Genomic DNA, 17190 nt, shown 5'->3' on the forward strand with positions numbered 1-17190 from the left:
TTAGAATCTTTCCTCTGTTGAGGGGAAACTTTCTCAGGAAAATGCTAATTATCCCACAGCAACATTAAAATGTAGCTAAGAAAACCTCCTTTAAATGGCTGAAACTGTAAGTATAAATATTGCCATTCTACACATCATGGTGGCCTTAACCTTGCCCTGTTGCACAGAAAGAGGGTCTCCGTGCTCTTTGTCATCCTGGGCAGTCCCATTTCTAAGCTGCTAGAGAACACCATCCTCCTGACAGGAAGAAAAGGACATGGCTACAAGTTGTGACTCAGAAAAAATCTGGATCCTAAGGCTTAAGTTCTTGTAGGACTTACTATAAGGCAAAGCCATTTCTATAATCTTAAAAAGCACTGATTAATATCTAATATGAAAAAGTTACACGTCTTTCAGCCAAGTGTTAAGTATGAGAGAATATTAGTTCTCCAAAAAGATTAATAAATGGTCACTTATAGGCAATCAATTTACCTAATATAAAATGATCAACTCATTTGCATCATGGTTTGCCAGCATTTGTTGCATTTGTTCACCTAATATTTACTGTACACTTGAATAATCCAGGAGTAATTAGTGGGTTTTTTTTCATCTATTAGGCACTATGCTTTGGGAGTCTGAGAATACCAATTCATTGCCTTCCTGCTCAGCAGAAGGAGAAAGTTATATAGCACCTGAACATTGGGTATGTCAAAGAAAAATTAGAGTTGAAACTTTCCCATGGAACCAAGGTACAGAAGTACCACTTGAAATTTATACACTTATATACAGAGCTATAATTTATTTGTTTATACTATTTTTAGTCTTCCCAAAGATCCTGTCATTTAAATGGTCACTTTTTATTTTTTTTGGCCACGCCATGTGGCTTGTGTGATCTTTGCTCCTTGACCAGGGATCGAACCTGGGCCCTTCGCAGTGAAAGCGTGGAGTCCTAACCACTGGACCACCAGGGAATTCCTGTAAATGGCCACTTTAGGCAATCATCACTGAACAGTATGTTTAAAAACCGAGTTAGTAAGAACACAGACACAGAAGTAATCAGAGCAAAAGGTAGGAGGATATAGTGGAGAGAGGCTGAGTACAGGCTCAAGTTCCTGGGTCTGACCCCAGCCAAGTCACTAACTCCCTATGTCCTCTTGGACAATTCACAGCTTCCTGGGCCTGGTATTCTCACTTAAAATAAAAGGTAGCCATGAGCTCAAAGGTTCCCTCATTTCTGAAAATACAAAGCCCTGCTGTCACGGCCCAGCATCATTAGTTGTGTGACTACCAGACCATATATGCCTCCTCATGTGATGGAATACGGAATCGTCAGCACCCCGATGAACTACTCTTGTCAAATGTTTAATCTTAAACTTAGGAAGTTTTAGATCTAATCCAGTTTATAGAAAAATGCAGAGATTGAATGGAGCAAATCCAGAAACTGAGACACTCTACAGAGCAACTGGCCTAGTTTCTCCGGTAAAGAACGTCATTGGGGTGGGGATGGAGGTGGGGCTGGCAGAGGAGACTATTGTAGATTAAGAGACTTAAGATGCATAACAACCAAATGCAATGCGAGTGCAAATGTGTAACCCTTATTTGGATTCTGGTTTAAACCAACAAGACAGCTGGGACACCTGGAAACATGTAAATATCCGTTATTAGATGCTATTTAGGAATTACTTTCGTCTATGCTAGTGCTACTGAGGATAAGTAAAACTATTTTAGAGATAGGTATTAATGACTAGTAATGAAGAGTCGTGTTGTCTATATCATACTTCAATATATTGAAGGATTTACTGCCAACTTTTTAGGTTGATAATCAAATCAGTTATGTTCCTTAAAAAAAATCCTTATCTTTTAGAGAAATATGCTGGAAGAAATTATAGAAAAAAAAATGTTATCTAGGATTTGCTTCAAAATAGTCCAGTGGGGACATATATAGGACAAGATTAGTCCTTTACTGATAACTGTTGAAACTGGTTGATGGGAACATGGAACGTTATATACTAATATACCTATTCTTAGATATGTTTGAAATTTTCTGTAATAAAAGGTTTTAAAAAGAGATACCGCTACATACACATCAGAATACTAAAAAAAAGACTGAAAGTGCCAAGTGTTGATGAGGATGTGACGTGACTAGGACTCATGAGAGTATATGAAATGTAAACTGGTACAACCAACTTGGAAAACTAAAAGTCTGTATTTAATAAGTTGAACACAGGTATACCCTGTATCCCTGTACATCCACTCCTAGGTATATTCCAATGGAAATGCATGCAAGAGGAGGATCAAGGTGGCGGAGCAGAAGGACGTACAGCTCATCTCCCCCAAGAGGCACATCAAAAATCCATCTACACCTGGAACAATTCATGCAGAAAACCAACTGGAAACTGGCAGATTTCTTGTAACTTTGGTTATATAAGAAAGTTCTCTGTGTAACCAGGTAGGATGAGAAAAAAAAAAAAAAAAGGCATCAGGACAGGACCAGTGCCCCTGGGAGGGATCTGTGAAGGAGGGAAGGTCTACAGGGGCAGGCCCAAGCCCTGAGGGGCCCCCTTGCCTGCTGGGAGGCTTGCTGGAATAGACAGAAGGGCTAGAGGGGGCTGGACTCTGCTTGCAAGGAGTGAGCAAGCCGGCTGGCCAGCAATCGAGAGAGAGGGCACTGCTGGCTTCCACCTGGCCACACTTCCAGTCCAAAACGCTTGCCAGGGCTGGGAGGGGTTGCTGCTAGTACACACAGGGCTTAGGCACTGAATCCCGGATGGACAAGTCCTGAGAGAGGACCCAGCCTAGCTGCAAAGAGATAGTCCAGAGGGCCTGGGGTGTGGTCTGGGCCAAAACTCAAAAGTCCACTGTCAGCATTCACATGGCAGGGGCAGTCCAGCCATGGCAGACTTGGTCAGCACACACACTGGGTGGCACCACAGAAACGTCTTGGGTGGACAGCCTCTGGGGAGGAGTAAACAGTGGCTCACTACCTGCCAGGAGCACTCCAGGTCCGCCCACCCCACACTACAGCTCGGTGCCAGATCTGGGGCAGATAGGTCCTGGAAGAGGTCCACCACAGAGGCAGCCCAGGTCCCAGGCAGCAGCACAAGCACCTGGATTCCTGCAGTCATCACACCCTGGCCCCCTGCACCAGCCCACTCCACATCACAGCCTAGAGCTAGGCCTGGGATGAACACAACGGAGAAAGGGTCATGGCCTCGGGCTGCTGCTGAGCAGAGGTGTGGACACCTGTGTGGGCGGTGCCTGGGTTCACTGTGACCATGTGGGCTTCACCTGCTTCAGCAGCCACATGCTTTGAGACAGGGCATGCATTCAAGGAACATGGAGCCTTACTGAACCTGACCCTCTGGGCTTCTGCTCCAACAACTGGGGAGCACACCCCACCCCGTGTGTGACAGCCACAGAGCAAAGAGGAGGCCCCACCCGACCTCCAGCTCAGGCTCTGGACATGCCACCAATCACATCCGCTATCAGGAGGATGACGGCCAGTACACTTTGAGGAAAGACGTGGCTGGCATGCATACCAAAAACAGCCCTTGCATCAAAAATACTGGACTCACACAGTCTACGCAGGGACACTCCCACATTAAAACACCCCTTCAAGACCACAGTAGATTAACTTTATGAATTTAGGAGAAACAGTTAAGTAAAATGAAAAGGCAGAGGAACTATTCCCAATTAAAAGGACAAGAGAAATCCCCTGAAAGAACTAATAATGAAACAGGCTTTACCAGCCAACTAGACCCCAAGTTTAAAATATAGGTAATAAAAATGCTAAAGGATTATAGATAGAAATGCAGATCACTATAATGGAACTAGAAACTATAGAGGAACCAATCAAAATTAGGTAACTCAATTCCCAAGATAAAAAACAATCTAGAAGCAATAAAACAGAACAAATAAGTGATCTGAGAGATAGAATAATGGAAATCATCCAATCAGAACAGCAGATGGAAAGACAAACAAAAAAAAAGAAAGCACCATATGAGAACTATGGGATAATAAAAAGGGTGCCAACCAACTCGTAATGGGTTTCAGATGGAGAAAAGAGAGAAGATCAAAAATGTATCAGAAATTATGGCTTAAAACTTTCCATACCTAAAGAATGAAATACATTCAGGTACAGGAAGGATAGAGGGTTCCAAACAAGATGAACACAAACAGACCCAGACCAAGATATATCATAATTAAAGTGGCAAAAGTTAATGTAAGGATTCTAAAGGCAGCAAGAGAAAAACAGTCAGTTACAAGGGAACCCCCATAAGGCTAGCAGCAGATTTCTCTGCAGAAACTTTGCACGCCAGAAGGGAGTGGCATGATATATTCAAAGTCCTGAAAGGGAAAACCCTGCAACTCTACCCAGCAAGAATATAATTTAGAATAGGAGAGAGAAAGAATTTCTCGGACAAGCAAAAACTAAAAGAATTCAGCAATACTAAACCTACCCTTAAAGAAATATTGAAAGGTTTTCTCTAAATAGCAGAGAAGCAAGAATCTATAGGGGGACTTCCCTGGTGGCACAGTGGTTAAGAATCCACCTGCCAGTGCAGGGGACACGGATTCGAGCCCTGGTCTGGGAAAAATCCCACATCCTGCAGAGCAGCTAAGCCCGTGCGTCACAACTACTGAGCCTGTGCTCTAGAGCCCATGAACCACAACTACTGAAGCCTGCGCGCCTAGAGCCCGTGCTCTGCAACAAAGAGAAGCCACCGCAATGAGAACCCCGCGCACTGCAACAAGGAGTAGCCCCCACTCACCGCAACTAGAGAAAGCCTGTGTGCAGCAATGAAGACCCAATGCAGCCAAAATTAAATTAATTTTAAAAAATGTTCTCAATTAAAAAAAAAAGAATCTATAGGATAGGGAAAAATCACAATAGGAAAAGCAAATATATGGAACTTCCCTGGTGGTCCAGTGGTTAAGAATCCACCTTCCAATGCAAGGGATGTGGGTTCGATCCCTGGTCAGGGAACTAAGATCCCACATGCCACAGGGCAACTGAGCCCATGCACCACAACTAATGAGCCTGTGTGCTGCAGCTACAGAGCCTATGCGCTCTGGAGACTGTGTGCCACAACTACAGAGAAGCCCAAGCGCCGCAATGAAAGATCCCACATGCTACAACTAACACCTGATGCAGCCAAAAATGAAATATAAAAAAAAAGAAAAGCAAATATATAAAAGGACTGAAGATCACTTAAATAAGCCAGTACATAGATTAAAAAACAATAACTGAATCACTGCGCTGTACACCTGAAACTAAGATGACATTGTAAATAATGTTTACACTATTTACACTGCAAAAAAATCAAAAAAATTTGTAAATGCAATTATAACTACAATTAACAGCAAAAGAATAAACATGAAGATGTAAAATGGGACATCAAAGCCATAAAATATGGGAAAGGAGAGTATAAAAATGTAGATCTTTTAGAACATGTTCAAACTTACATGATATGACTATCAGTTTAAAGCAAGTAGATATAGTTATGGGTCAACATACTTGAAAACCAGGATAACCACAAATCAAAAACACATGACAGATTCACAACAACCAAAAAGAAAGGAACTCAAGCATAATATAAAAAAGAACCATCAAACCACAAAGGAAAAACATAAAGAGAGGAACAAAGAAGAACTACAAAATCAACTGGAAAACAAGGTTTCAAATGGCAATAAGTACATACCGATCAATAATTACTTTAAATGTCAATGGACTAAATGCTCCCATCAAAAGACATAGAGTGGCAGACTGAATAAAAAGAAACTAAAATGCGCTGCCTACAAGAGATTTACTTCAGGGCAAGATACACACACAGATTGAAAGTGAAGGGATGAAAATAGATATTTCATCCAAATAGAAATGACAAGAAAACAGAGGTAGCAATATTCATATTGGACAAAATAGACTTTAAAACAGAGTCCATAAAGAAAGACAAGGACATTATATAATAAAGGGATCAATACAAGAAGAGGATATTATACTCATTAACATATATGCACCCATTTTGGAATACCTAAATATATAAAAATACTAACAAAGGGAGAAAGTGACAGGAAAACAATAATAGTAGGAGACTTTTAACACCTCACTGACATCAATGTATAGATCCTCCAGACAGAAAATCAATAAGGCAACAGAGGTCCTAAAATGACACTAGACCAGTTGGCCTTAACTGATATCTATTAGAAAAAAAATTCTTTTCAAGCACACATGGAACATTCCCTAGAATAGACCATATACTAGGTCATAAAACAAACCTCAACAAATTTAAGAGGACAGAAATTATTTCAAGCATCTTTTTTGACCACAATGATATGACATGAGAAATCAACCACAAAGAAAAACAGGAAAAAACAACAACAAAAAAACACATGGAGACTAAATAATATGCTACTAAAAACCCAACAGGTCAATGATGAAATCAAAGAAGAAATCAGAAAATACCTTGTGACAAACAACAATAAAAACACAACCTTACAAAAATCTATGGAATGCAGCAAAAGCAGTTCTAAGAGAGAAGTTCATAGCAATACAGGATTTCCTCAAGTAAGAAAAATCTCAAACAACCTAACCTATCACCTAAAGAATTAGAAAAAGAAGAACAAACAAAACCCAAAGTAAGCAGAAGGAAGGAAATCATAAAGATCAGAAAATAAATAAATAAAATAGAGATTTTTAAAAAATAGAAAAGATCAATAAAACCAAGAGCTGGTTTTTTGAAAAGATAAAAGAGACAAACTTCTAGCCAGGCTCACCAAGAAGAAAACAGAGAGGACCCAAATATACAAGAAGTGAAAGAGGAGAAATAACAACCAATACTGCAGAAATACCAAAAATAAAAAAAACATAAGACGATACTATAAACAGTTGTATACCAACAAATTGGACAACTGGAAGAACAAGTTTCTAGAAACCAATGGCCTGCCAAAACTGAGTCAAGAAGAAAGATAATTTGAACAGACCAATTACTAGAAGTGAAACAGAATCTGTAATAAAAAAATTTAAAAACAAAACCTCCCTGCAAACAAAAGTCCAGGACTTGATGGCTTCACTGGGGAAATTCTACCAAACATACAAAGAACTTACACCTATCCTTCCCAAACTATTCCAAAAGACTGAAGAGGACGAAACACTCTCAAATTCATTCTAGGAAGCCACCATCGCCCTAATACCAAAACCAAAGACACTACAAATAAAAGAAAATTACAGGCTAATATCTTTGATGAATATAGATGCAAAAATCCTCAACAAAATGTTGGCAAACTGAATCCAATAATACATAAAAAGGATCATACACCATGATCAAGTTGGATTCATTCCAGAGTTGCAAGGATGGTTCAACATACAAATCAGTGTGATACACCACGTTAAGAAAAGGAAAGACAAAAACCACATGATTATCTCAATAGATGCAGAAAAATTATTTGATAAAATTCAACATCCACTCATGACAAAAACTCTCACCAAAGTGGATATAGAGGGAACATATCTCAACATAATAAAAGCCATTTACGACAAACCCACAGCCAATATAATACTCAACAGTGTAAAGCTTAAAGCCTTCCTATTAAATTCAGGAACAAGACAATGATGCCCACTCTCACCACTCCTATTCAACATAGTATTGGAAGTCCGAGCCACAGCAATCAGATAGGAAAAAGAGAAGGTACCCAAATTGGAAGTAAAGAGGTAAACTGTCACTATTTTCAGATGACACAGTTCTCTATATAGAGAACCCTAACGACCCCACACAAAAACTATCAGAATAAAAGAAATCAGCAAGGTAGCAGGATACAAGACTAATATACAGAAATCTGTTGCATTTATTTACACTAACAATGAAATATCAGAAAGAGAAAGTTTAAAAATTCTGTTTAAAATCACATCCAATTAAAAAAAAAAACAACCTAGGAATAAATTTAACCAAGGAGGTGAAAGACCTATAGGCTAAAAACTATAAAACATTGATAAACTAAGTAAATTGAAGATGATTCAAAGAAATGGAAAGATATCTCATCCTCTTGGATTAGAAGAATTTATATTGTTAAAATGGCCATACTACTCCACAAGCAATCTACAGATTTAATGCAATCCCTATCAAAATACCCATGACATTTTCCACAGAACTGGAACAAGTAATACTAAAATTTATATGGAGCCACAAAAGACATAGAATTGCCAAAGCAATCCTGAGGGAAAAGAGCAAAGCTGGAGGCATAACTCTCCCAGACTTCAGACAATACTACAAAGCTACAGTAATCAAAACAGCATAGTATTGGCACAAAAACAGACACAAAGGTCAATGGAACAGGATAGAAAGCCCAGAAATAAACCCATGTACTTATGGTCAATTAATCTATGACAAAGGAGGCAAGAATATACAATGGAGAAAAGACAATCTCTTCAAAAAGTGGTGTTGGGAAAGCTGGACAGCTACATGTATATCAACGAAATTAGAACACTCCCTCACACTGTACACAAAAATAAACTCAAAATAGTTTAAAGACCTAAATATAAGACACAACACCATAAAACTCCTAGAAGAGAACATAGGCAAAACATTCCCTGACATAAGTCATAGCAACATTTTCTTAGATCAGTCTCCCAATGCAAAAGAAATAAAAGCAAAAATAAACAAATGGGACTTAATCAAACTTACAAGCATTTGCACAGCAAAGAATACCATCGACAAAACAAAAAGACAACCTACCTAATGGGAGAAAATGTTTGCAAACGATGTGACCGACAAGGGGTTAATATCCAAAATATACAAGCAAGTCATACAACTCAATACTGAGAAAAGAAACCCAATCAAAAAATGGGCAGAAGGTCTAAACAGACGTTTCTCCAAAGAAGACACACAGATGGCTAACGGGCACATGAACAATGTTCAACATATTATTAGAGAAATGCAAATCAAAACCACAATGAGGTATCACTTCACATTGATCAGAATGACCATCATCAAAAAGTCTACAAATAATAAACGCTGGAGAGGGTGTGGGGAAAAGGGAACCCTCTTACATTGTTGGTGGGAATGTAAATTGGTGCAACCACTATGGAGGTTCCTTCAAAAACTAGAGTTACCATATGATCCAGCAGTCCCACTCCTGGACATATATCCAGAAAAGATTAAAACTCTAACTCAAAAAAATACATGCACCACAATGTTCAGAGCAGCACTATTTACAATAGCCAAGACACAGAAACAACCCAAGTGTCTATCAACAGACAATTGGTTTAAGAAGATATGGTATATGTATACAATGGACTATGACTCAGCCATAAAAAAGAATAAAGTATTGCCATTTGCAGCAACGTGGGGTGACCTAGAGAATACAATACTAAGTGAAGTAAGTCAGACAGAGAGAGACAAATATCATATGATATCACTTATATGTGGAACCTTAAAAATAATACACATGAATGTATAGACAAAACAGAAACAGACTAATAGACATAGAAGACAAACTTATGGTTACCAAAGGGGAAAGGGATAAATTAGGATACAAGCTACTATACATAAAATACATAGGTAATAAGGATTTATTGTATAGCACAGGGAACTATATTCTATATCTTATAATAATCTAGAATGGAAAATAACCTGAAAAAAATATACACACACACACACACACACACACACACACATACAGCTGAATCACTTTACTGTACACCTGAGGCTAATACAATATTGTAAATCAACTAAAATTTAAAAATAAATTAGTGAGTTCCCTGGTGGCCTAGTGATTAGGATTCTGAGCTTTCACTGCCGTGGCCCAGGTTCAATCCCTGGTCAGGGAACTGAGATCCCACATGCTGTGTGGCTCGGTAAATAAATAAATAATAAATAAATAAAATTCTTTCAGAAAATTAAAAAATAAATAAAAATTTAAAAAAGAAATATATGCATCTGTGCACCAAAAGAATGCTGATAGCAGTATTGTTTGCAATAGCCAAAAACAAAAAAAACACCAACAACAACAACCAAAAAACCCAAACAGAGAGAGAGAGAGGAAACAATACAAATGTCCTCCAAGAACAGAATAAATTGTGGTATGTTTGTACAATGGAATTATATATAGCAATGAAAATATAATGACAGGCAATAACATAACATCAATGACTCTTTCAATATGGAACAAAAGAAGCTAAACACAAAAGAGTACATTCTGTAGACCCCACCTATTTATATATAGTAATTGAAAAACCAGCAAAACTAATCAATCTATAATGTTACAAATCCATATACTGGTTACCTGTGGGGACAAGATGGGTTAGGGATTAACAAGGGGCACAAGGTGAGCTTCTAGGACACTGATAATGTTCTAGTTCTTGATCTGTGAGGTAGTAGGAAGTACCCTAATGATTTGTGCATTTTTCTACGTTTCACTTCTATAAAAAATGAAAAAATACTTTAACAAAAAAATATGAAGCAAATGTTAACACATTAAATTTAGGTGATGGGTGTTTAGATATTCATACCACTATTTCCTGTAAGTCTTCCATTTGAAAATTATTAATAAAAAGTCAAAATAAAATAAAATTATATGGGGGGAGGGAAGAGAAAAGGACAACTCTAGGTAGCCCACATGTTCTCAAAAGTATGTTTAACTACAGCAAACTAGATAACATTATCTAGCTCACAGATTCATTTTTCCTAAAATAGAAAGGGTTGGAAACAAATTAAACCCACTAATACTATAACCTCTGCCACAAGACATTCTGCAATCATTACTGCTCATGTCATATTATACAAAAGTATATCTTGGATCAAGTCAAAATAAAGGGCAAAGGTTTTCAGAGCCTGCAGCAGCTACCTAAAAAAAAAAAAAAAAGATGGTCTTTAATCTCATTATTTTAACCTATTAACATGGTATTTACTGTGAAATGCTTGCCCAGAGGGCCTTCTGCTACTTTGTTTTTATTTTGTTAATTTCCAGCTATTAGATTAGTAGGGTTGATAAAGAGTAAATGTTTATGTGTAATTCTAAATATCTGGGATATTAGGAATTAGCAGGTGACAATTTAAAATATAATTATCCTAACTTTAAAACTGTCATTGTGCTTTTAAACACTGTTAGGAGACAACATAGAAAAACTTACCTTTCCAACAAACGGAACTAGATGATGTTCACACATGGAAAACATGTCTATGTCCTTCACAATCACCATCTCATCGTGATCTTCATCAAATATAGCATCATTTAGGACATCTGAAATCAGAGGCTTGCTTTAGTAACGTTTCCAATTTTATAGTAAGATAAAGAATAGAAAAGCTAACACCCTGTAGGTACATGTAAATTGACAGTCAACATAAGAATGTTAATCCTAACTAAAATATTAATGGCATGCAAATTAAAACTAGTTATTTTTCTCCCACCACATTAGCAAAGTCTTTTTCTTTAAATGGTGGGGAAAATCCTTATGATGTGGTATTACATAAAAAATGCAGGATTACCAATGTATTTGTAGCATAGGAGAGGAAGGGAAAAAGAGGGAGGGAAGAAAGGAGATAGATTATGCAAAACAAAAGAGTGGGTATTTCTGGTGATAGGAATGGTCTACTTTCACTTCCTTCCTTACATTTTCCTGTACCTAACACTTTCTCTATAACAAATGTGTAGAAAACTATATCTGAGAAAAAACCAATTCTTACCTCTCTGATTGCTGAAGCTAGATCCAGATACCCATAAACTTGACCTCTGTTATTACCACCCCAAATAATTTTCTATTCTTATAAAATTTTCTAGTTATTGTATGCAAGCATCAGACTCGTTCTAAACAGTTGCCTTCCTCCTCCCTTCCTAAGGAAATCAATTCTATAGTTTTTATGTGTGTGCCTGTCCAGGTTGGCTTTGGGTGATGAACAGTGTCTTGTTTAACCTGTGGACTCTGTCATATAAGGCCAGGCTTACAACAGACATTTAGAAACAAAAACTTTATTTTTAAAAACTGCACTCATATCTGAACAGCTTGGCAGACTAGATACATTCAAGTCATCTAGGTATGTGATTTCAAGGATTTGGGGATACCCAATCTACACAGTATGAGACAGAAGGGAGGAGATGAACAGAGCTTTGTAGCCACATACTGCTATTTCCCCTTGGAAAGGCAGGCTGCTGAGTGAGTCACAGGGAAGATGTGCAAATGTCCACCCACACAGCCTGACCTTCAGTGGCTCCGTTGCTACCAGAAGAGAGGCTCACAGATATTGAGTTATCATTTAACCACAGTTGTCATCCCCCGATTTAGGCTATTCAGAGACATATTTGACTGTGTAATACAGCAGTTATTAGTGTGGTAAACAAAAGTGAACATGTGGGGTTTGGACACAGAGATAAACATGACACCCTGGTTAAGAGAGGCTAAAAAAATCCAGGGAGGAAAAGGCTCAGGGCCATTCTTTAAGTAAATACTCCTCCAAAAGCAGTTTTCTCTTCTGAATACTCTGTCCTAACCTTCAGTCCTATTTTTATAAGAAGTCCAAAAATAGATCCTCAGTGCTCCCCAAAGTATCTTGGAGTTCTCCATGATTTTAATGTAATGTTACTGCCATGCATAGCTGACTAAATAAAATCTTTAGTCACACAAGGAATCTTCCTGAAAGTAAAAACAAAAAAATTTTTCTTAAAGAACAAAAGAGAATTGTCAAATATAGGAAGTGTTCATTTGTTTTCTCTGGCAAAAAATGAGAGCATCCCCATTCTAAGCTCCGACAACAACCATATGGCATGTGTTAAATGCTGGCCCTCAAGTTAGGCTTATGTTAGCATCTGGCTCCATTGCTAACTGCAGAACCTTGGGCAAGGCACTCTGTGCCTCAATCTTCTCAGCTATAAAATGGGCATGAAAAAAGTATCTACTTCAGAGAGGTATCCTGAGGATTAAATGAGATAATCCACTTGTGCTTAGAAATATGCAGGTGGGGTATGCGATAGATAATATTATTACTATTACTATAATTAAGAGAGTTGCTAAGCTATGTTCCCATGCACATTGATGTACACCAGAATTTAAAAAGCAATAATTTGCTTCTAAGGAACAGACTGCAGAAAAGGAAAAGTAATAAATTTACTATGGAGAAACCTGGCAGACACTACTTTAATCAAATAATTAAGGTTAACTTTACCAGTAATAAGACATACTGATATCATGTAGCTCCTGACATAAGACCATGAGAAGGGCACATCACCTCTGTGGAATTCTTCCCCAAAATCTGTAACTGCAGTCTAATCACCACACAAACTGAGGGACATTCTACAAAATATCTAAAGAAGAACTCTTTTTAAAAAGACATGGAGGGAATTTCCTGGTGGTCCAGCGACTAGGACTCCGCATTCTCACTGCTGTGGGCCTGGGTTCAATCCCTGGTCGGGGAGCTCAGATCCCACAGGTCACGCGGCGTGGCCAAAAAAATAAATAAATAATTTAAAAATAGACATGGAAAGACTAAGGAACTGTCCACGCTAGAGGAGACTAAAGACACATGACAAGTAAAAGCAACAGAAAAACTAAAATCCAAATAAAGCCTGTAGTTTCGTTCATGGTGTTGATGATTGCACCATGGCCATGGGAGATGTTAGCATTAGAGGAAGCTTGGGAAAGGGTATATAGAGAATCTCTCTTACTATTTTTATCATTATTCTGTAAGTCTAAAATTATTTCAGAATAAAAACTTCTAAAAAACACAACAGAGGGACTTCCCTGGTGGCGCAGTGGTTAAGAATCCGCCTGCCATGGGCTTCCCTGGTGGCGCAGTGGTTGAGAGTCCGCCTGCCGATATAGGGGACACGGGTTCGTGCCCCGGTCCGGGAAGATCCCACATGCCGCGGAGCGGCTAGGCCCGTGAGCCATGGCCGCTGAGCCTGCACGTCCGGAGGCTGTGCTCCGCAACGGGAGAGGCCACAACAGTGAGAGGCCCGCGTACCACACACACAAAAAAGAATCCGCCTGTCAATGTGGGGGACACGGGTTCAAGCCCTGGTCCAGGAGGATCCCACGTGCCACGGAGCAACTAAGCCCGTGCGCCACAACTACTGAGCCTGCGCTCTAGAGCCCACGAGCCACAACTACTGAAGCCCGTGCACCTAGAGCCCATGCTCCACAACAAGAGAAGCCACCACAATGAGAAGCCCGCACAGCGCAACAAAGAGTAGCCCCCGCTCGCCGCAACTAGAGAAAGCCTGTGCACAGCAACAAAGACCCAATGCAGCCAATAAATAAATAAATTTTTTAAAAATTAGTTAATTAAAAAAAAACACACAACAGAACAATGCCCATCAACTGGAATATATAAGCAATGGAGCACTACTCAGCAATAAGATGGGATAAAATAATGATTCATGTACTAAGATGGTTGAACCTCCAAAGAATTATACTAAGTAAAAGAAGTCAAAGACCTGCACACACAAAAAACTATGTGAGATTCTAGGAAAAGCAAATATAGTGATAGAAAGCAGACAGAAAGTTTACCAGAGACCACAGAGGACTGGCTGCAAAAAGATATGAAGACATTTTTTTTTTGGTTGATGGAAACCATATAAACCTTCGTTGTACTGGTGGCTATGAGTTTGTCAAAATTAAAATTGTGCACATAAAGTTGGTAAATTTTATTGAATATAACTTACACCTTAATAGAGCTAACTTTAAAAAAAACTGTGGCATAAGGGACTTCCCTGGCAGTCCAGTGGTTAAGACTCCACACTTCCACTGCCAGGGCCACTGGTTCTATCCCTGGTTGGAGAAGTAAGATCCTGTGTGCCGCGCAGTGTGGCCAAAAAATAAAAAAAAAAAAACAAGAAAAGTTTAAAAGTTGTGGTATATTATGAAATCTTTTGTGTAAAAGTCGAAAGGAGATACGAACATATACACACATATATATGCTTATCTTCAAAAGGAAACACTAGAAGAATAAATCTAAAAGCAAATAAAAATGATTACCCATAAAAGACTAAAAGAACAGGCAAAAAGGGATATGATAAAATGAGACATCTTTGAATAAAATTTGTTACATAATTTTGACTTTGAAATCATGTAAATGTTTTACATACTCAAAACTAAACTAAAAAGAAAACAACTAGCGACCCCATACGTTGTGATGCTTTGTGCGATAATGGAGCATTGATGCTTTGCCTCTATCCTATTTCATTAAAATGGATCCAGACTATAAACTTGACCCAGCCTAATCATTTTTCTTCAGTAATGAAGTCTCGCTGCTATATTTATTTATGTTTTGCTCCAACGTATCTGAAAGCTACCATCTGTGGCTAATAAGAACAAAACACTATCATGGATTGTTTTAATTTCCTGTCTGTTATCAGCAGCAAGGAGGTAACCCTGGAAACAAGGATTTATGGTATTCTATTTCCCACTGTTGGTCATAACCAACAAAAGAAACCAAAGCCACCTCCAAAAGTTGAAGGCCTATCTATAACAACACCACACACAAAAAGTATAAAAGTATACCTTTCTCATGTCATTAATGACTAAGCAATGACAACAAACAACCCTGCTGAGCAGCCACCCATCAAGCATTTTGTCCCTTCCTGAAAGTGCATTAAGGCAGGCCCACGAATGACCCAAAGTATTTAAGCACCCTCTGAAGCAGAAGTTCTGACTCCCCCAGTGAGCTTGTTAAAACACAAATCCCTGGACCCCACCCCCAGAGCATCCGATTTAGGAGGTTTGGGTGAGCCTGATAATTTGCATTTTTAACAAGTTTCCAGAAGATGCTAATGCTCCTGGTCTGGGAACCACACTTTGAGAGCCGCTGTTTTGAGGTATTCCATGTTCTGTGCTGCCACATAGAATCTTTACATCTTGAAAATGCTCCTACTGATACATCATATATATTAAGGAACACAGACCTGTTTCTGCTGGGGTAAAAGGAAACTCCTAGGGGAAATTCCACACAAAAGGAAAATTATATCTAAGGAACTTTCTTTTGCATGAGTGTTAACAGTAATTAGCACTACCCTGGATGTTTTGTGATCAGCACCAAAAATTAGAGCTCTCTGAGGAAGTCAGAATTGCACAGATGATCCATCATCCTGGAGGACCGCATTTAGACAATGGAAGAAGACCTGGAACGCTGAACGTGTGTCCATCCTAAGGGACAGGAAAGAGAGAATGGGGTCTGCTTACTGGTCTTCGAATTAAGAGAGAACAAGACGCAGAGAGTGAGGCCTAACAAGGCATCAGGCCTCTTCGCTCTTGGCTGGAATTAAATCAACTCAAGGGGCTAACGAAGATAAGCCCACCTGATTTAGTGGAGAAAGATCTGAATCACTGGCCCAAACCCTCTAACATTAGAGCTGCCTCAACCAGCATAGAGTACTTACTTCATTGTACTTCCTGGTACCACTTACCTGTGTTGATTTCTCCCAACCTTGGAGATAAGTGTTGTAGCTGAAGGCTTTGGAGTTTCCACACAATACCCTACGCACCATGCACAGAGCCAGGGCTAAACAGAGATCTTCCATTTTATCTAATTAATATCTCAGTCTTTACCCTGTGATTTACTTCCTTAAACTAGAAGACTCCAAAGAAACTCATGTGGCCAAGGGAACATAGGAATTCTCATTGCAACATTATTGGTAATAACAAATATTAGGAATTTAAATGTGCATCAGAAGAACAATTATACATCTTACTTAGAAAAGCACTAAAACCATTAACTAAGGTATCTCTTCCTTGTGAGTAGCAGTAACCTTCGACCAAGATGTGTGCTTGATTATCCTTTGTCAAAATCACATATGTACTGCCCTCCCCGCTTACCGCTTCAGAACAGTTCTCAAAGTTCTCTGAGAGACTGTCTCTCAGGTTATAATCCTCAGGTTGGCTCAAATAAAATTTTCCATTTCTTACTTAGATTGACTATTGATTAATTTTTTTCATTGACAAGAGTATGTCCATTTAAATGAAGTAGAAACAATACTACCTGTTGTTTGTGGACACACACATAAAATGAAAGTAAAAACATAGGCATGAGAGTAAGAGATCAAATTCAGAATACTGGTTAACTCTGCACAGGGAGGCTAGCAGGATCAGAAAGAGATAACTATGAGCTTTATCTGTATTTTTTAAAGCAATTATAGCAAAATATTAAGGTTTGCTAAAATTGGATGAATGTTGGCTAAATTAGTTCTTTATACCTTTTCTTGTATATTTGGGATATTTCATTAATAAAA

General features: G+C 38.6%; 1 protein-coding gene across 1 annotated transcript in view; it reads right to left on the reverse strand.

Moving 5' to 3' along the window:
* GCH1 (GTP cyclohydrolase 1) overlaps window positions 1-17190 on the reverse strand; it is a 51399-nt gene that overhangs the window by 13781 nt on the left and 20428 nt on the right. The window contains exon 2 of the mRNA XM_022570519.2: window positions 11105-11214. Within this exon, the coding sequence (XP_022426227.1) occupies window positions 11105-11214 (110 nt within the window). The remainder of the gene's footprint in view (window positions 1-11104; window positions 11215-17190) is intronic.

This window comes from Delphinapterus leucas, chromosome 2, assembly GCF_059928025.1.
Source record: "Delphinapterus leucas isolate spDelLeu-1000000601 "Yukka" chromosome 2, BTC_Dleu_Yukka2, whole genome shotgun sequence".
In the NCBI taxonomy this organism is placed as follows: Eukaryota; Metazoa; Chordata; class Mammalia; order Artiodactyla; family Monodontidae; genus Delphinapterus; species Delphinapterus leucas.